Source organism: Leiobunum rupestre, chromosome 5 (genome assembly GCF_980474605.1).
Source record: "Leiobunum rupestre chromosome 5, qqLeiRupe1.1.hap1, whole genome shotgun sequence".
Lineage (NCBI taxonomy): Eukaryota > Metazoa > Arthropoda > Arachnida > Opiliones > Sclerosomatidae > Leiobunum > Leiobunum rupestre.
Genome location: NC_143388.1, coordinates 9,320,784 through 9,342,386, shown reverse-complemented (window position 1 = coordinate 9,342,386; position 21,603 = coordinate 9,320,784). Strand labels below are relative to the sequence as shown.

General features: G+C 37.7%; 1 protein-coding gene across 1 annotated transcript in view; it reads left to right on the top strand.

Annotated features, from left to right (window-relative positions):
* Positions 1-21,214, top strand: part of LOC149943503 (gamma-aminobutyric acid receptor subunit beta-like) — a 182,789-nt gene extending 161,575 nt beyond the window's left edge. Inside the window, exon 8 of the mRNA XM_090174893.1 lies at positions 20,745-21,214. Coding sequence (XP_090031019.1) covers positions 20,745-21,020 — 276 coding nt within the window. The 3' untranslated portion in view covers positions 21,021-21,214. The remainder of the gene's footprint in view (positions 1-20,744) is intronic.
* The last annotated feature ends 389 nt before the right edge of the window (positions 21,215-21,603 follow it).

Sequence of the window (21,603 nt, the reverse complement as noted above, 5' to 3'; positions counted from 1 at the left end):
AATCCAGGTAACTTTAAGAATTCGGTTTGTCTAAAAATTAATTTAAATTAACACGTTCGCGTTGCGCTACCTTATTTCCAAAACCAGGTAAATTTAAAAATTCGGTTTGTCTAAAAATTAATTTAAATTAACACGTTCGCGTTGCGCTACCTTATTTCCAAAACCAGTTAAATTTAAAAATTCGGTTTGTCTAAAAATTAATTTAAATTAACACGTTCGCGTTGCGCTACCTTATTTCCAAAACCAGGTAAATTTAAAATTTGGTTTGTCTAAAAATTAATTTAAATATACACGTTCGCGTTTCGCTACCTTATTTCCAAAACCAGGTAAATCGAAAAATTCATTTTCCATAAAATTATTCTTGGGTTTATTAAGAAAATGTACACGATGATTGAAACTGTGTTCAAATTTAAATTTAATATTTAAAATATATTTAATACATCGGGGTAATTTTGTGTCCATGACATCTTTTTTATAGTTAGGAGAATGACTCTGAACACAATTTAAAGCTTTTCTGATGTCGAGCACTAACGCTTAGCTGCCCAAGATCTCTTACGTCAAGAGTATTTATAGCTTTTCTCGGAACCCACCGAATGGTCTGCCATTATGCTGCTCCTCTTGAGAATCAATCAAATCGGCCCAGTATCGCATTGGTTCCCTAAAACTAACGTCTTCCGACCCGATTGGCACAAACGCGTTTGATGTTTTTCTTTGCTCCTTCTCGTGACTTTAGGAAACTTCAACATGATCTTTATTCCTAAGTATAATCATAAGCCTATCATAAGGTCCCCATTAGCAAAGGTCTAGGCCAAATTTTGGACGGTCACATCTTGGAGGAGAGAAGGGGTTCCTGGAGGGAAAAATATCATACCAAGAGCATAGGCGATTGGTACCCGAGCGTGGGACAGGGGGAAAGCAGGGGGCGGTAATTTTTGGTCGGACCCTAGAACTTTAGTAGCATCTAGCGGTGGATAAATTTATTAAAAAATTCCAATTAGTCGTCTGCACATTTGGAAGACGTTTTTAGATCACACAAGGCTTAGGAATGCCCAACGGTCTTTTACGCGTTAGTTTAAATATTAAAACTTTTACAATTAATTCTATATAACGGGAAAGTACTGTTGTTATATAGATTGTAGAAAGAGAAATGCTAAGTTAGAACTCACCCAAAAATGGATTTCTAGTATTAACCGAAAAAAAAAAATCATTATGTTTGCAATTTGCAAAAAAAAATAATAATAATAAAGTTCCAAATTCCTCTCAATGGTGGCAGCATTTAACGAGAGTCCGACCAAAAAAAAAACGTCCCGAGCTATGGTTTTCATATTTTCCCCTCCAGGAACCCCTTCTCTCCTCCAAGGTCACATACCCGTTATTAAGTGGTAGGTATTCAAAATCTGTACCTCCTAGTGGGTACGTCCTCAACTATGCATTTCTGAAATAAATTTCGCGAAATGCATTATGAATGCGCACAAGCGATGCGCGAACATTTTTGAACTTAGAACCACGTGCGATAAATCTCCGCCGCGAGCCCTTAGCACCGTAGCCAAGGCTTATTCACAATTTTATCGTTTTAAAACTTGAAATGGACACTTGTCTTTTTAAAATGATTCATCAGAACCTAAAACTGATGTTAATAATAATAATAATAATAATAATAATAATAATAATAATAATCAGCTAGGCTAATACCCAAGGCACCACCTTAAGCCTAAGTCATCATGCGACTTTTGAAGCCATTAATTTAGGTGGCCGGGTTACAATGCGTAGGAGGGTGGTGGCAAGCCCTGCATGCCACGCGTTCGAGCCAACAGCTCCCTACACTAACTATTACCGTTAACCTCAACAAGTTTTTGCGGAAGGGGAAACCGAAGATCTCGGGGGAAAACCCCTTAAACCAGTGGGGAGAGAACTTTCAAACTCCACGCAGAAGGAGTTGTTCCTGAAGGTATTTATTTTTTAAATTTGAGATTTAGACGCGTTTTAGTGGCATTTATCAACCCGAGCGTGGCTGCTCTACCAAGTAAGATAATATTTTAGATGTAGAAATTTTGAAAAAGATGATGTCGCTACAGTACTGCCCTATCGTCGCTACTGCCCTATCATCGCTACTGCCCTATCGTCGCACGTTAATTTTCTTATCTCCAGGACAACGCCGTTACCATGGTAGACCTTTACTTATGGGAACCTTATGATAGGCTTATGGTATATTAAGTAAATATACTTACTTCTGGTACCAGGATTTAGTTCGAGGTCGGTTCTTAATTTCCAGATCAAACGTATGCTATTAATTAAATCAATGATGGCGGCGATACTTCATCCGGACGTATTATGGGGCCAAATCCGAAGTAATGGATTTCAGAGGTGGATATGCATTGCTAATTGAGCTTCTGGAATCAGCCTCCTCTTCCGCCAAGTTGCCTATTTTCTTAAATAAACGATAAATTAGGCTTTGGCCAATTCCGGTATAGCTTCACTCTAAGCTTGTTCTCCGAAATTATAGGGCTTATATAAATCCTTCGCTCAGCCGTAAATTAGACACGCAACCAATATGCCCGTTTGAACTGGTTCTCATTTGGACTGGCGCCTCGTTCGTCCCGAGAACCACCTCGCGAAACTTCATAATCTAAACAACCCAACGGAAGCCTTATCAGGACGCCGACTCATTTTCTTGCTGCTAGAAACGCCGTTATCCGATCTGCCGCACATACATTACCAACGGAAAATAGTACAATTGAACGTTAAGTTATCGCTCAATTTCCATATATTACACCAACCGCTTTTGATGGCTTTGCCTCGATACGGCAACGCCGCTAATCGATAATAATTAGGGGCAGAACGCCCTGCACCAAAATGCTCAGTCTCGAACGTTCCGCGATAAATAACTTCATTTATTTGTATAATTATATCACTACCGTTAATTCAATATTGAAACCACGGACTGAGGGGATATTTCTCTCTGTCAATGTATACACTCGATATTATACGCCCTTTGCGAAATACTTTAAAAAAAGAGGTTGCGTTTCCAAGGCATAATTCAATTAAGCTAGAAGCCGATTTGAAGCGATTGAAAGCGTTTTGAAATTCGCATTAAAGGTCACGGTCGAGTTTAGCACAATTCATCCCGCCGGTATATGGTAGTATCTCATGGGCGCTAAAATAATTTATAATTATTTCTAATTTCTTATTTTAATATCCAAAAAGAATACTCATTCGGCTGACCTCTTATTCTGGCCCAAAGATTGGTGTACTGTGCAGCTATGACCTACCACGTTTAGAGCGATAATTAGGGTTATAAGCTGATGCTAAATTGCATAGATTTGCAAGTATTACTTGATGCATCTAATATTTCTTTGATGCAACATCTAATATTATTGGATGAAACACCTAATATTATTGGATGGAACATCTAATATTACTTGATGAAATATCTAATATTATTGGATGAAACTTCTAATATTATTGGGTGAAACATCTAATATTACTTGATGCAACATCTAATATTACTTCCTTGATGCAACATCTAATATTACTTTCTTGAAACATCTAATATTACTTTAATGCAACATCTAATATTACTTTAATGCAACATCTAATTTTACTTGATGCAACATCTAATATTACTTGATACAACACCTAATATTACTTGATTCAACATCTAATATTACTTGATGCAACATCTAATATTATTGGATGAAACACCTAATATTATTGGATGGAACATCTAATATTACTTGATGCAACATCTAATATTATTGGATGAAACTTCTAATATTATTGGATGGAACATCTAATATTACTTGATGCAAAATCTAATATTACTTGATGCAACATCTAATATTACTTTCTTGAAACATCTAATATTACTTTAATGCAACATCTAATTTTACTTGATGCAACATCTAATATTACTTGATTCAATATCTAATATTACTTGATTCAATATCTAATATTACTTGATTCAATATCTAATATTACTTGATTCAACATCTAATATTACTTGATTCAACATCTAATATTATTGGATTCAACATCTAATATTACTTGATTCAACATCTAATATTATTGGATTCAACATCTAATATTATTGGATTCAACATATAATATTACTTGATTCAACATCTAATATTACTTGATGAAACATCTAATATTACTTGATGCAACATCTAATATTACTTGATTCAATATCTAATATTACTTGATTCAACGTCTAATATTATTGGATTCAACATCTAATATTACTTGATTCAACATCTAATATTACTTGATGCAACATCTAATATTATTGGATGAAACACCTAATATTATTGGATGGAACATCTAATATTACTTGATGCAACATCTAATATTATTGGATGAAACTTCTAATATTATTGGATGGAACATCTAATATTACTTGATGCAAAATCTAATATTACTTGATGCAACATCTAATATTACTTTCTTGAAACATCTAATATTACTTTAATGCAACATCTAATTTTACTTGATGCAACATCTAATATTACTTGATTCAATATCTAATATTACTTGATTCAACATCTAATATTATTGGATTCAACATCTAATATTATTGGATTCAACATATAATATTACTTGATTCAACATCTAATATTACTTGATGAAACATCTAATATTACTTGATGCAACATCTAATATTACTTGATTCAATATCTAATATTACTTGATTCAACATCTAATATTATTGGATTCAACATCTAATATTACTTGATTCAACATCTAATATTACTTGATTCAACATCTTATATTATTGGATTAAACATCTAATATTACTTGATGAAATATCTAATATTACTTTAGAAAAACCGAATTTATTTGAAAACCTACACGTTTTCTGGCCGTTATCAGTTCTGGTGCTGGCTTAACAAATTGTAAATTTTTTGTGCTTCAAATCCAAATACAATTATATGAAGAACGAGTGTGTTAGCTAAAAGTCGATAATATAGCTACGATTTTTAAATTCTTAAACAACTGAAATATTGTTTCAACGTATCCCATTTAATGTTGAAAATTCACATCACAGAGTTACAAGGTTGAAGGTGCCAACGGACATATTAGCTTTGAAAATCTATAAAAAGTTCACGACTTAAAAATACTAGAATTTATGGAAAAGGGCTTAATAGACGCTCTAATAAACTATCTTCAAGGCAATCGCCTAGAAGTAATATATCTGAGAACCAGGACCTGCAAGTTACTGTTCGTATAGTACTATTTGTTGAAATAATTGAAACTTTTCACCTGTCTAAAAAAGCTACCTGCAGAAGGAAACACTCGTTGCATACCAAACCGGTGAAACGTTTCTATTATTTCATCAAGCACTATAACCGCTAAGAGCAACAAACTCAGCACCCCACACAAGGAGAACGCAGCCCGTCAAACGTCGTGGATTTTCTTGTGTACATTTTTCATTGTTTAGAAGCTCTAGCGCCTGCTGCCGTCGGAAGGGGAAAATTCGGAAATTGTCTTCCCCCGCGCCCGTAAAACGCTCAGCGTAAAGGCTCGTCCAATGAAATTTGTACACAATACTGCGTTAGTGTGTTTATAGGTTAGCTGCGTTCTCCTTATGTTTGTTGCTCCTAGATAACAGTAACTTGCAGGTCCGGGATCTAGGTTATTTCCTTGAAGATGTTTTATTGAAGCGTCTACAGAAATTATTCTATTAAACAAATGTATTTATTCAATTGCAATGTCTAAGGTTCCATTGGCACCGTCCTGCCAATGCGTCTAGAGAAACGGGCCGGGTTTAAACTATGTACGACGTTGCACGTATTTTCAAAATCATTGGGTAGTCACCGTCACGAGCAAACATCCACTGTTTCTACGAGAGTCATCAGGGCCACCATAGTTTTCCTTAGAAATTCCAAGTGTAAACGTATATAATTTCCTGCTTTAACCATTAACCTTTTCCCGACTAATTGATTCTTTATAGCAGCGGTGCCCAAATGGGCGATCATTGGTAAATGGCTATTTCGACCTTAGGAATGGCGATATCGACCTTCAAAATGTTTACCTCGGAAATTTACTAAAATCTTATTAAAGTACTATAAATAGTGCTCTTGACCTTCAAAATTGCCATCTTTTTAAATTGTAAATTTGGGCTCATTAATTCTTGACCATATCGAATACGAGGCTTGAAAATTTCTTCACGATTGGTCAGTGGTGGGTAGAAAGGAAATGTTTATCTCACTTTAAATCCTGGTATCTTCCTTTAACAGTTGTCGGTGGGTGGTGGCGCGATAGGTCCGGTTACTCGTCTTCCGTTGAAAGGTCCAAATTCGTTTCGTAATAGTAGCACGTTCGTTTTGAGAAAATGACTTCTTCACTTAACGTATGGCAAACAAATACATACGTGCTTTAGCTTCTCCGAAAGAAAACGTTTTCCCGGAAAATTCTTTAAAACTTCACAATCTTATATTATATTTCACTTCCAAGTCGTCATCTATTGAGTATCGGTAATCTCAAAATTATCTCATATTTACAAATGATATATCTTTAGGCATGCGTTTATACCAGTCTAAATTACTTTCATACGACCTTAATATCGTTAATTACCTAATATCAATTAAATAAATTAAATTAAATTAAAATAAATACTTTCATTCCACCTTCTTTAAATTTGCGTAGTAGTAATAATAATAATCAGCTAGGCTAATACCCAAGGCACCACCTTAGGCCTAAATCAAAACATCTTTCCAGTTTTGATAAAATCAAAGTTACACTTTTAAAAACTTTAAGAAAATATAGAATACTTATTTCTAATTATATTTACCGTAAAATCTGTAGACCGTACACGATAAAATAAAGCATCGTATGAAAACGATCGAGTTCAAAATAAATTAGAAAATATACATATCAGAGCTAAATTCGGGTAACGATTTCTAATTCATATTATTAATTTTTCTTTCGTTAATCCTCTTCATATTGTATTTAATCTTTGGATATTAAAACCCATTTTTTCCATTCGTATTTTCTTAAATTTGAATTATTCAAATATATAACGAATGTTTCTAGCATGAAACATTTGATAGAAAATAAAAGGGGTTTCCGAGCGAAATCAAACCACTAACCCTAATTTAGGGCACTTGGCAGGATGACGCTCGTAATCCAAACAATCGCGTTGAAATTCCACACAAATCTCTCGCGAACTTGAGCGGATTAGAGGTGACGAAATTCATTACGGCAAGTTTTCAAAGAAAACGTGTACCACCTCAATAGGAACAAATTGAATAATTACGGGATAATAGACACGGTTTCCACGCGCTGTAGGATCATATTGGCTCTTCAATCGATTGTTTCTAGGCCCTTCCGTACAACGACGACACTCGGGTCTCGCGTTGGAGATTTAGGTCAAAGTTAATGTATTTGTAATGAAGGACGCGGCTCTAGCGTATATCTTCGGATACTATGTTACGGCCTTTATCTTCCGGTTGGAGAAATCAGACAGACTATATCCGGTATTACGCAAGAATAAAAACCCCGCCGAAAACGGATAAAGGAACTTTCGCTCGGACCAAACGAATGAGCCCGGCTATCTCGATACGCTCGTAAAATAAATGGAAATACGGACTTCATTTCGCCGCCATATCTACTTCATGTTTTCGGTCATGTTGTGTTTGCGCTGATAAAAGCTACGCCATCCCGTATAGTACGGTAAATGATAAGATCTAAGGCTAAGAATACCCGAAACTTAAGAAAGATTCGGCGGCTTTATACCGAAATATCTTCCGTTTCTTATTCGATTCGAGAGTATAGAACGCGAAGGGCAATTCGTCGCTGGGTTCAATCGGCCGTTTAGAATCTCGAGGTACTTATCGCCAATAGGCCATAGCGTCATCCCGGTAGCGAGGACAAAATCGATAACGCGGGCCTGCAGGACGCGAAAGCCAAAAATTGCTTCAACGCTCCCCATTAACTATATAGACGCGCCTCTGCGAACGTGAGCCGGAGACATACGCGAGATATCGATGATTTCGGCTAACCTTTGCTACGTTCGTACTACCCACGTCTATATTTAGAATAGGGATAATTATACTTTTAAATCTCTTACGTCGTTAGTTCGGTTCCGCGTCAACTGTATTTTTTAACTATTAATAGTTTCGGCTACGTATCTAAAAAGTATTCAATTGAATGTATTAAATTATAGTCTTTAAAATAAATTTATTTTAATAACAAGTTGGTGGAACGCTCACCTGTCGTGCAGGAGGGCTCGGGTTCGAATACCACCCGATACTAACGCAAATTGCAAAAAAAATATATACTACACCCAATGACAAAAAGAGGACGCTTTTGGAAAAACCTTTTCCCTAATTCCAAGAAACTGCGTACGCGTTCGCAGCCCAGACAGACAGACCCACAGACAGACAGACAGACATACACGGTGATTGTAAAACCCCTCCTAGGGGACATATAGTACCTTCAGAGAAGTAAAAACGTAAATGTGCCAATTGGCAAAAATTGTCACTAAACGGAATTTTAGAGTTTATTACAAAAGCAACTTACGTCGTTAGTGTCTAAATATGCCAATGTAGAAATATACTACTACCAAGGACTATAATATATTTCTCAGTTAGATTGCAAATCCGAGACGGATCCACGTCATCCAGCGACTTTTATTGCCTTACACTAACTATGACCGTAAACTTCAACAACATTTATGGAATGATAAACTAGGAGGAAACCCTTTAATCAGGCAGTTGACTTGCAAAACTCAACGTAGAAGGAGTTGTTCCAAGTTTTAATTTATTTATACATACCACGTGATAATTATCTCAAGTATTGTACACAAACACCGGCCTTAACTTTAACGATGTTCATCCAAACATGCTAATTATAAAGTTGCTATTGACGATATAATTATCTATTGAACTTTTGTTGGATCTATAGGTAAGGTTTCGCGTTTGATCTTAACAGTTCACACGCACCTTTGACAGAAGTGGAAAGTAGCGGCCATCGGTCATATGATATTTCTGAGACCATCAGTCACGGAGGTGTCAGAACGCTTACAGCAAGGAAATTCCAATTATGATAGGGTTTCACGCTTCCACAGCTCGCCTGTCAATTTGGGACATCCATTCAGCCAGTGCTGCTAGTGGCCATTCGCCATTGTTTCGCGATCGCTAATGATTTACAGAGAGATTAGATTAGTCTCGCGTTGACTTCTGGTCAAACGTAGCTGACCGGACAGGCTTTAACGCGCTTAAAATGGCTCGTTGCTTCGATTTCACGACATACGATACGCAAAATGGAAATCGAACGTGAAAATGACTCAATGGTAAATCATAATTTGACGCGTTGTGATATTTTGATATCATTTAATGACACGAAGCAAACGGGACCGAGATTTAATAAGTACGCCATGTTACGCGTCATTTCTTTTACTTTAAATTGCATTTGAAAGCGTCTTTCGCGTCCTCGGTGGCCTGGAAATCGAAGACACTGCGCGATCCTTTCGGGGAAGAAGCCGCTTATCGAAGCAGATAGTCTTTTTGATTGAACTCCATGCCAAGATCCGAATTTATACAGTGTAAAATCCGCAGGAGACACGAGATTGATAAAACTGCGTCAGTGGTCACCTTGATGGATCACTGGTCATTCTATTACCGAAGCTGGCCATTTACATCCTGGCCTGTAGACTTACGTACCGCATTTTTCCGAACGTCAAGATCTTTATTGGCCTCGAGCAGAAGCCTAGCGGCGAGAAACTGTTTCCCTTTGAAGAGCAAGTTGCCAGCTAGAAAGCGACTCCCTTCGCGTTACGTGTTGGGACTTGGGGACCTTGTTAGGAACAGTTCGCGGCGGAGCTGGCAACGCGCTTTTGGATAAGAATCTTCGGGCCGTCTAGAGACAGTAAGTTCATTCGGATAACAAAAGACACGAAACCCAAAAGTGTACCGAATTAGACACTAGCCGTAATTAATTAACGTACGAAGACTAATTTGAGGTTGTTCCTTTACAACATCGTCTCTAAGCGTTAATCCAAAATGAGGATAGCGACCTCTGACTTCGGAAACAACTTCGAGAAATTTAAATATACGAAACGTATGAGACGACCCGAAGCAAAAACGAATAGACGATAAACCACGAGAACCACTTGGACGAGTTGAGTAGGGAAATTACGCCACAACGTCGTCAAAGTGGTATCTACGAAGTTGCTGGAAATTCGAGGCTGAATTTAAACTAAGGAGTAAGGACCAATCAAGACAGCGCGGGACTGGAAAAATGACCTAATATCCCATTTCGCTCGAGGGTCTCTTTAGGAATGGCCCACTATGGGGGTAAAGTGGGCGGAGAGACGAGCGGGGATTTGTCGACAGTTGGGTCCATGGGAGGCTTCGGGCGAAATGTAATCTAAGCCCGCGAGGGTTCGCTTCTCCACCGAACGTCGATCGTCGAAGTCAAGCTTTCAAGAATGAAATGGCGGAGTATAATGGTGGAAGAGTGCGTAGCGTAATCGGCCAAAGCCTTCGTAAAATTGGATATTGTCTCTTGGTACCCCTTCTTAGTCGGTCTTTTCTTCTCAGACGTCATTACATCTTCTGTTCTTCCATCTGCTGGATTGCTGGATAAAATGGTCGAACAGCGAGTTGACGTTTGCTTAAATTTCTAAGTAAGATTCAAAACATGATTTAAGTGTTCAAAGGAAGATAATAGCAACCAAGACAGAAAATTAAATAAAAAAGTTCTAACAATTAAATTTAAATAATTTTGTACGAATATCTGCCGTCAATTTGTAAAGTTATTTAACGACTTTTTGAAGTTGTTTCTCTTTGAATTCCCTATTTTCCCTCGTCCAAACCAAAGATAATACGTATAGAACTTTTCAATTAACGGTTTTGTAATGAAGTGATTACCCACTTCAGGCACCTGACCTCTGAAAAATCGGCCCCGTCGGTCGCTGTAGGGCGCTATCTATAGTTGGTTACCATGGTAACTATGGACCTAATTTTTTCAGAGTTCCGGCAGGAAGTGGGTTTTAAGAGTTTCGACAGTAATTAAACGCTATTGAATAGACAGGAAGTGGGTAAACACTCTTGATTACAACAGTGATTTCGAATCTAGGTTACGGGGTCTATATTATCATTGTCCAAACCACCTAAAAATTCTTTAAATCGTATTTTGTCTAGAAATACGTAATGTATACGAAAATCAGAATGTCAATGATGAAATGGCAACTGTAAAAGCGACCGTATTTGGACGAGCCAAAAGACTTATCATCCCTTCGTTTATGGAAGCGCTGGTTTTCTCCCTTTTTATTCGGAGATATTCGTAGGAAGAAATTCTCTCCGGATAAGATATACGGTTTCAGGCGCGTTGTATAACTGCACTTGAACAACTTTAGAAGTCTTTTCTTCTCCCGCAGAAGTATACTAGAGGAAGAAGAAGGGAAACCAAGGCCCTATATAATATACTGGAATGAGGGACGTTTTTGAAAAGCAAATAGGAGCGAGCGATGAGTGTCTTCTGAAAGCCAGAAGAGTGCCACGTCAATGGCACAGAATGGAGAAAAGGGTTGTTTCCATAAAAGAATGATTGATGCGACCATGAAGAGTACTTCCGCGTGTATTTTATTACTTAGGTAAATTATGTTTCTAGCCAGAAGAATCGACCACCGCTAATAAAACAAAAGGAACCGCCATTGCCTCTTCCCTTTCGTTAAATTGATTTCTTCCCATCCACTCCCCTCACCCTCACCCCGCTTATCAGTAATGCATTTTTTACTCGCTTCCTTCATCAACGACGATGTTGTCTGGGATATTTTCAGATATTCCTAGAGATGACAATAGAGTAGACGAGTTGATTAAGTCTTGATAAATGATAGTTCATTTAGAAATGAAGCTTAACGTCAGTATTTTATCCTTTCTTCATAACCGAGCTAGATACGAAACGCCAATCTGATAGCTAAATCGTTATTATTTACAACGTCCTAATAAATCAAAGCAAACATAGTACGCGTGGTGGAGTGGTAAGAGCTTTCACCTCGCAGCAAGAGGAGCCGGGTTCGATCCCAACTTGTGGCACTGGGTGAAAACTCGGAACCTCTCCTTCCGCGTAGAGTTTGCGAGCTATCTCCCCCAATTTCAACGGTTTCTCCTTCCAATAAAAACTTGTAGAGGCTAACGGTAATAGTTAGCGTAGGGAGCTGTTGACTCTGGTGGCACGCTTCTTCGCATTGTAACCCGGTCACCTGTTTAAAGGCATTAAAAGTCGCTAGATGACTCTGGCCTAAGGTGTTGCCTAGCTGATAATTATTATTATATCGAAATTCCTAAAAAGCAAACTATCTTTGGTTAAGGTAAGAGTTTGGTAGTCGTGTACCAGTTGTAGAGAAGCTGACGTAGTCAAAAAGTAAATGATGTAAGAAATGGATTGTTCGGAAACTCTGTAAATGATTTACTCGCGAGACAAATCTGTAGAACAATTGTGAGAAAACCTCGAGGTCTACAACCTGCCAACCAAATCAATCCAGCCACGCGCGTTGAACGTCACCAATGAAGCCTTTTCCGGAGAAGAATATATTCGCTAAACACAATACACACGGTAAAGATAAACAGCGCGAGAGTACTGGATATATCCCGTATAGTGTTATTGAAGAGACGCGAAAAGAAGTTTCGACTCCCAGCAGCGCGCTGTTTCATTCTTCCTTGGTTCTTCTGGGAAAGAAGGTTCTTTAGCGGCGCGGATTTCGTGTTTCCGCTTCAACAATTCGTTCGCGGAGGATTCTCGAGCCTTTCGCGATTCTTCAGCTATCGAAAACCAAGCCTACCTTAAAGGGTTTCTATCGAACACTTTTTTCCCTTCGTTTTAGCCTTCAAGTCGGCCAGCCTTCGACCTGATTCGTTGCAAAAATCTCCAGTACAAATGCGCCGTTCAACGGGCCGTGGACATTTAGTCTCTCGCCAGAAGAAACGGATAAAATGCAGACGCGTACCGTGTACGACGGGGTAGCGCCCTATAAGAAAGAGCAAAGATCCACGAGCAAACAGATCGGTCAAGCGTATCCACCGTCTCCTACTTTCCTCGCGCCGCGAGCTCGCTTGGACGCCAGTCCGACGATGTGACGTGACGCTTCAACCGAACGGAATGAGTGCCACGATTTTACCCTACGCCGGCTCGAACCGAACCGCCAGCTAACCATCAATCTGGTCAGCTATAAAAACTTCTTTCGCGTCTTAGCTTCGCGAGGTTGCGTACCGAATCAAACGCCTTTGAGCAGCCCCGGACCGGCGCACCGATGTATTACGAAGCTAATCGACCCTTTTTATATATAGAACAAAAATTCAGAAATTTTGTCTCTAATCGACGAGTATTTACGCAAACAATTTCGAAATAGGCGTACCCCGAGGATTACTTGAAAAACAAATACGGCGAACTAAATGAAAAAAAAGACCGCGCCTTAGTACACTCCTGAATCGAAAGTAGACCAAAGAATCGAACACTCTGACAGATTTTGTAATAGAATTTTTTTCGCTCTTCGCGGAATTGAATTGAGAAAAAGAGGACGTGGCTGAAACGGCGAAGAGAAAAAAAGAGAACGTATATTTCCAGCCTTGCCTGAAAATATATAATCGAAATCCTTTGGAAGTTCCGCTTTGCTGGTGTGACTCTTCTTACGAAGAAAAAATCGACCTCAACTCTCTCTCCACCCGCCTCCTTCCGCTTATTGATCTATATTTATATTCCGATTCAAAAGACGCGCTGTGGCTCAAAAATTGATCAAAACGTCATTGGAAAGAAAGCTTCGCCTAAGAATCGAAGCTGTATAAATCGAACTAAGCTCGCTGTTCGGAATCTCGGCGGGGTGAGAGAAAAAAGGCTCGCGGAACGCGTCAAAAAACTTCCCTTTTGATAAGGAATGGTTTCTGGACAAACTCCCATTTCTATGGATATCGAGCAACTGCCTCTTGTTGTCAAACAGTCAACCGCACGAGTCTGTCGTAATTTTGGATACGCTTCTATCCCGTCCATTCAACCCCGGCGCGATGACCACTCTTCGCCTCACCGTACCACTCGCCATCAACACATCCCGGATAAAATATGGAAACCGAGATACAAGCGTCACTTCAAAATAATCGCTCGTATTTCGAGCACCGAGTAAACCGACGAAAAGATATCGTTTTCCCGAGCTATGCCAACTTGATGAACCGTTACGGAAAACCGCCAACGTATTTGCGTCTCTCAAACGGAACTACGAAATTGTGCTACCGTGAATAGACCGTATACTAACAGTAAATAAATATAGACAACTTTACTTTAAAAAAATCACCTCAAATAATATTTTAAAAGTTTATCAGCAAAAAATTCGTTCTAGTTCAAAATTTTATCAACAAAAATCAATAGTATTTGAAACTTTTATCAACAAAAATCAATGGTATTTGAAACTTTTACCAGCGAAATCCAATGGTATTTGAAACTTTTACCAACGAAATCCAATGGTATTTGAAACTTTTACCAGCGAAATCCAATGTTATTTCAAACTTTTAACAGCCAAATCCAATGGTATTTGAAACTTTTACCAGCCAAATCCAATGGTATTTGAAACTTTTAACAGCCAAATCCAATGGCATTTGAAACTTTTAACAGCCAAATCCAATGGTATTTGAAACTTTTGCAAGCAGAAAACACAGATTCTTTAAAATTGTTTCAATAAAACTAATATACTTGAAACATTTCAAAGCAAGAAACTAAAATACTTAAAAATTGTTCCAGAATAAAGTAATTTACATGAAAATGTAGCCAGCAGAAAACAATGATACCTAAAATTTTACCTGCAAACACTAATTCTTAGCAAAAATCCATTAAACTTAAATATTGTGCTAGAAATATTTTTTCCCAATTTTACGAGTTAAAAAATCATGATATTTCAATCTTAAACCAGCAAATTCAAATAAAATAAACTTCAAATTTAATATTTATGAATTTGATAAGCTCATATATTTTTATATTTCGTTATCTTTGAATATGCATACATTCTCTCAAAACGAATTATATAAAGAAATCAAAGAAATTCTTTATTTCCTTTTAAGATTAAAGGGTCCTTTAATCAGACTTTCCCGCGTAATTAGGTTAGGTTCATTTTGCAAACTTCATTTCATCGGCAGTGCGAAGTACGGAGCGGCCAGCTCAAATAGAAGTATTAACTCTTATGATCACTCATATGTACTAACTCGATACAAATAAATTGATGGCCAAATATCGTAGTAGGGCCGGATTCTTGTTAGGGAACTTCCGAGGTCAAAGTGCGGTCGTATTTGTTAACAAAACCAGAAGGTAGCCGACCCAGAGAAGAAAACGCGTTAAAACCCATAAGCTCCCATAATTATCCCAATTTATCTTAGGAAGCATCGCGAAAAGTTGGCTTTATTCGAAACGACATCATCTTGGCTATCCCTATATAGTAGGCGATAGTCTCGGGTGGCGAGCCCTAGCGGCAAAATAACAACGAAGTATCTGCACGAAGGATAGAGCACGTTCGACTGGTAGCTTCTATTTTCTACGCAATGCGAGAATCGAAAGTTGCCGGTGCGTGAAGCCGGCAGAAAGAAGAACGGCCTAAAAGAAAAGACAGTGTCCGGCATAGAATGGAGTCCTCGTCTGTTTGTTTCTGTTTGCGCGTCGCCCTAAAAGAAAGTAAAAAACTCTTCGCCGGGCCAAAGCGAAAATTCTCTTTTCCAGCGAAACGGCGTCGGTCCGCGGAGGCCACTGGGCTTTGGTTTCGCCATCGCTCGTAACGCGATCCGACATCGAATACGTCTCGCAGATTTAAAAAGAGCCATTCCTTGCCAAATGCGATGAGCATTCGCTGGCTAAAGCGTGAGCTCGCATACTTAAACAGCCCTGTTTAGCATTCGTATCTCGATTCCCGCGAATATCGCGTCAGTTTTTAGTTTTTGGCAATGTTGCGCGAATCGTATGCAATTAGGTTTAGTGTGTTAAAGAAGCGGCTGCACTCTGTTTGTCTTGACGCCAAATCCCCGAAACGATAAACTTCTAACGTAAAGTAATCCGCGAAGACTTGTTTATTATCGTAGAAATAAAAGTTATATGGGTAAAACCTCAAACTCTGCATTTGCAGAAAACCTTAATCGACCCATAATGGTTCACTTATTAAAATTAGAGGGGTCAGACATTCACCCAAAATGTGTACGGGATTTTGAAATCTGGGATTTCACGCTGGATTTCAAGATTTCTGGTTGGGATTGGGAATTTTTTACTTTTGGCCCGGATTTCGGGATTTCTCGTTGGATTTTAGGTTTTCGCGATTTTTCGCTGGATTTAAAATTTTTCAATTTCTCGATTTCCCGTCAGATTTCTGTATTTCTTGTTGGATTTCGAGATTTTGAAGAAATCCAGGCTGTATTTTTGATTTCTTGTTGGATTTCGAGATTTTGAAGAATTCCAGGCTGTATTTTTAATTTCTTGATGGATTTCCAGATTTTGAAGAAATGCAGGCTGTATTTTTGATTACTTGTTGGATTTCGAGATTTTGAAGAAATACAGGCTGTATCTTTGATTTCTTGTTGGATTTCGAGATTTGAAGAAATCCAGGCTGTATTTTTGATTACTTGTTGGATTTCGAGATTTGAAGAAATCCAGGCTGTATTTTTGATTACTTTTTGGATTTCGAGATTTTGAATAAATACAGGCTGTATTTTTGATTTCTTGTTGGATTTCGAGATTTTGAAGTAATGTAAACTGTATTTTTGATTTCTTGTTGGATTTCGAGATTTTGAAGAAATCCAAGCTGCATTTTTGATTTCTTGCTGGATTTCGAGATTTTGAAGAAATCTAGTCTGTATTTTTGATTTCTTGTTGGATTTCGAGATTTTGAAGAAATACAGGCTGTATTTTTGATTTCTTGCTGGATTTCTTGGAAAGTGTACGGGATTTCTTTGAATGTCCGACCCCTCGTTAAAATTACTATCGGTGGAGGCTTGAAATGATAGACTTTATGAGCAGTTGCTGAAACTATGAAACTTTTCCACGTATTAATGAAGATATGTTAGAAATCTTTTCATTACATGTAGGTGTTTCTTTAAAATACTGGAAGTCACGTTTAAATAATTTTTGTACGTCACTAGCTATAGTTATCGAACATAGAGAGCACGCGCTGCAGTTGTTAAAGATTTTGGAATTTGAAGTCCGCGTGCCACTAAAGTACTAAAGAGCTTAAGCTCGTGACGCAGAGAAAAACATTTTATACTCCTTACTTTATAATGGTTTTATTTTATGGAAACCCCAATTCAATGAATTCCTTACAAATTTTCAACGATAGCAACCGACCACGAATTCCTATAGAGGATAAATACCCAGGGTGAAACTGCGAACGTAGATTTGGACCGTCTTGTTTCCAAATCTTCTACACTCATTGTTTTTCCGGGGCATCATTTGCAAAATGTTGTTTTAGAATTTGTAAATACCGAAAAATCGAAAGACTTTCGTAGACTCAATGTAAACTAATCTTAATTTGGCTCGTGTTCTCAATCCTATACTCTGATTCTATCACCCCTTCAGCTAGCTTCTCTCTCTGGCTTTCCGGTTGGCTGTCATGAATATAAATGAGATACGAGGCAAAGGGTCGCCCTAAGGCTCGAAAGGGACTGCGAGAGGAAGGGTTGTTGCAGTATTCCGAAAGACCACCAAATATTCTACACCGGGATCGACCGATCGATGAACTTTGGCGCGCTTTGCTCACGTCGAGGAGTTCGCGGTGCATGGTGGGCTGCGGGGATGTAAAGAGGCTGAAGCTCCCGCCAAATGGATGATGCTGGGGTTATTGCGGACCATTGTTTTCTCGTCTCTACGCTCAAACAAAAGAAAACTATTTCGCGCCGCTATATCCTATATTCGAATTGTTTGTAGTACAGCGCTTATTTTCCAAATTACCAAAGTTCAATTTTCCCGGGCCTGTTTCGGAGAAAGAGACTTATGGGAATATACGCCCTCGATAGGCCTACCAAATGGGTACAGTCTGAGCCCCATTTCGTTTAGTTCTCGAAAGCTAAAACGAGTTGTCAACCGAGATTCGCTAAAATAATTTTGCAATATTAATTAGTCAAATTTATTGCCACCATTAATGCCATACTTTCAGCCAGTAAACAAAATTATTGGAGCAAAGTGTAACGCAAAAATAAGCTCGATGGAAACAATTGGTTAGTGTTCTTGAAAACTGTAACACCACGGCCAACTTTGACACTCGCGCAATCGCGACCAACCCATTCTTTGAAATTTCTATGTTAACCTTCGAACAAAAATAACTCTCGGCGTTGAGCGCCCCTAGCGGAACATTATTTTTAGAATAGTTTTTGCGTTGAAGCCAATATAAAAACGAGCGTGGCGCTGAACGCCGATAGTTTATAGCATGGTTTATAGCGGGAAAAACCTTGTTCATGGAATTTCGGCGAATGACTTGGCCTCTTTTGCGCTAGTGTCAAAGTTGGCTACCCTCATTGTGTAAATCTAGACTGACGCGATTCCATGATTCAAAATGGCGACTTTATAAACGATAATTTCACCGCTTCAAAAAGTGTTTTGAATTTTTGACCCTTTTAAACTAAAAAACGTATCTGTTAATAAGAAACAAACATAAGATAATAAAGTAGTTTTCTTTCTTTGAAGACCAATTTTCGTTAGATTTAAATTATTTACGAATAAAACTAGACCAAAATAAAAGTTAAGCCTTGCCTATAGCTATAAATGAACTATTCGCTTTATTACCGTCTACTACATCAGAAAAGCATTAGATACTGTGGACTACACTTTCCAATACACTGGTGTTGCCAGTAGTTTCCTTTCTACCAAATATGTTCAATTATTGGTAGTTTCGGTTTTTACACACAATCCCTAAGGGATTTGTGTGTTTTAAGATCACGTACTGAGTAGCCGCCGCCGAAAATATCAAATCCTCAATAGCCCAATATTAATTTTGCCGATAGGGGGCCTACAAGTTGGTCATTTGTTCATTTTAGTTATTTTTGGCGATATTCGACTTTAAATCTACTTTTTTAAATTAAGACCGACTTGGTTAAAAATTATATTTTTAGTTAGTGCTGATTATTTCTGAACTACCCTTACGGTTAATGCATTAAGAAATATTAATTTTAAGTGAGGTCTCTGGCCAATTCGCGGGACCCCACAACCCGCGTATTGTGATATTTTACTAACTCCAAAAACATAATTTAAATTAACGCGTTCGCATTTCGCTACCTTATTTCCCAAACCAGTATACTCAGAAAATTCGGTTTGTCCAAAGAATATAAAGCTTCAGGAATGGAAGGATTGAAATTATTGGCCGCGTGTTTTGGCTGCGCTAGAAACTTCCGGCAAAGCAAATCAGAGTAACCGGAAACGGTTAACGTAACCCGGTCTCTCTTTAAAAACGAGAGGCGCAAAAGTTCCACTAGATGGAGCTACACCTTCCATTCCTGGGGCTTTATATTCTTTGGTTTGTCTAAACATTTTATTTATATTAAGGTATTCCCGTTTCACTACCTTATTTCCAAAACCAGGTAACTCTAAAAATTATGTGTTTTTATAAAATTTCTCTTAGGTTTATAAAGTTAATGTACAAGATGATAGAAAATTTGTTTAAATTTAAATTTAATATTTAAAATATTTAATACATCGGGGGGATTGTGTGTACTTAAATGCTCGTGACATCTTGTCATTCTTAAACTAATATAAATTAATCTAAAACCTACTTTGGAAATAATACTGGGTATATTAAATGGTCGAAATTCCGTACGATTTTAAATATAGATTTGTACATTTAAAATACTATTTATGTTAGTGGAAGCTTATAAACATGTTCCTTTTTTATCTAAACAAATATAAAGTAAAGTAAATATAAACGTGAAAACAATTTTAGACCAAAGATTTCAGATTCTAAGGTATGCTCAGTAGATTCCCAACCATCGATTGAAATATTCAACTTGCAAAGTCTTAGCGCTACGATTAATGGAACGCGAGAAACCGCTAAATCAGCTTTTTAAGTCCGAGAATAAACTATTAGTTGAAAACGGAATATCTTGGATTCTATAAGCCAAATACGAAATAATATTTTGATACCTTATATACGTAGAAGGTACTAAAAGTAGCAACGATTCTCAATTTCATTGGGTTTTTGAAGTTCGCGATTGCGAAGTAAATTAAGTTTTTCGTTTCGGTAATGTAAGGTTACTTACGGTTAAATCAAGGTTATAGCAAGACTAGGTTATGTGATTGCAAACCAAAGTTTTTCGTTTCGGTAATGTAAAGTTAGTTACGGTTAAATTAAGGTTATAGTAAAGCTAGGTTATGTGAAGTTTGTGAAGATTAGGTAAGTTTAAGAAATGGCGAGGTTAGGTTTGGTTAAGGTTAGGTTAGGTTAGGTTTGGTTAAGGTTAGGTTAGGTTAACTTAGATTAGTAAAGATTAAGTAGGTTAAAGTTAAGGTTAGATTAGGTTTGGTTAAAGTTAAGGTTAGATTAGATTAGGTTTGGTTATGTTAGGCTAGGCTAGGTTAGTGAAGATTATGTGGGTTAAGGTAAGGAATGCTAGGTTGAATCCAATGTTTTGCTTTTCCGATTTAAGGAAAATTTTCCACAATTCGGAAACCTTTCTAGAAACATTTCCGGGAATTTTTCCGGAAAATTAACAACTCTACTTTTTTTTTACAAACCAAATTGTCAAAATATAGTGTTATCCTATATAATCTAAATGATTTTCTAATTTCTTTTCGTTTAACAGCAGCACGAAGTGTGTTTGAAGATGTTGGACTTAAAGACGTATAACCGAACGGCCGTTCTGGAAAACTCCATAAACGGGATCGGTGAAATCGAGCCTCCTCCGCCATTTGCCTCGAAAAATCCCAATAAACTCTGCGGTGTGAGTCCGAGCGACATCGACAAATATTCCAGGGTCGTGTTCCCCGTTTGCTTCGTTTGTTTCAATCTCATGTACTGGATAATCTACCTACATATCAGCGATCACATTATGGAGGATCTGGTACCGAAAGGAAAGTGATGAGGGAACGTTGTTATTCTTCTACCACACACAAACACACCTCTAAATTCTTCCTCTATCTATCACACACGTACACTCTTTGCGTTTAAATCTTTTTTTCACGAAACTATCAACTCTGAACCATATTTGTATCGACACCACTCTCATTTCCGTTTCAGATTCTTTGTCTACTGCCTGTTTTTGACTTTTTTATATCGTGAGAACATTATATACGAAAATCGAAATGCTACCGATAAAATATCAAAACCGTAATAAAATCGATCTTACTTAACTGCGCCAACGAGATTAAAAATGAAAGGCTGAAAATGATAAATTGGCGTATTTTGGAAAAACCTTATTGCTTGCAAGTTTTGCATGGAATTTGGCTAGTACTTCTGTGGCTTTGTGTTTCGCAACACGTCTATGCTTCACGCCATGGGTCTTAAAATTTTAAAATCCGATTTAGTCATTAGAAATTTAAGTTAAATCATTTTGTTTTTACGTTGGCTATGCCGAATTTTAAGCTGATATAAAAGTGGGAGTTCCTAACATATCACCGAATTGAAAAGCGGACAAATCATTACTATAATTAAATTTTACACGA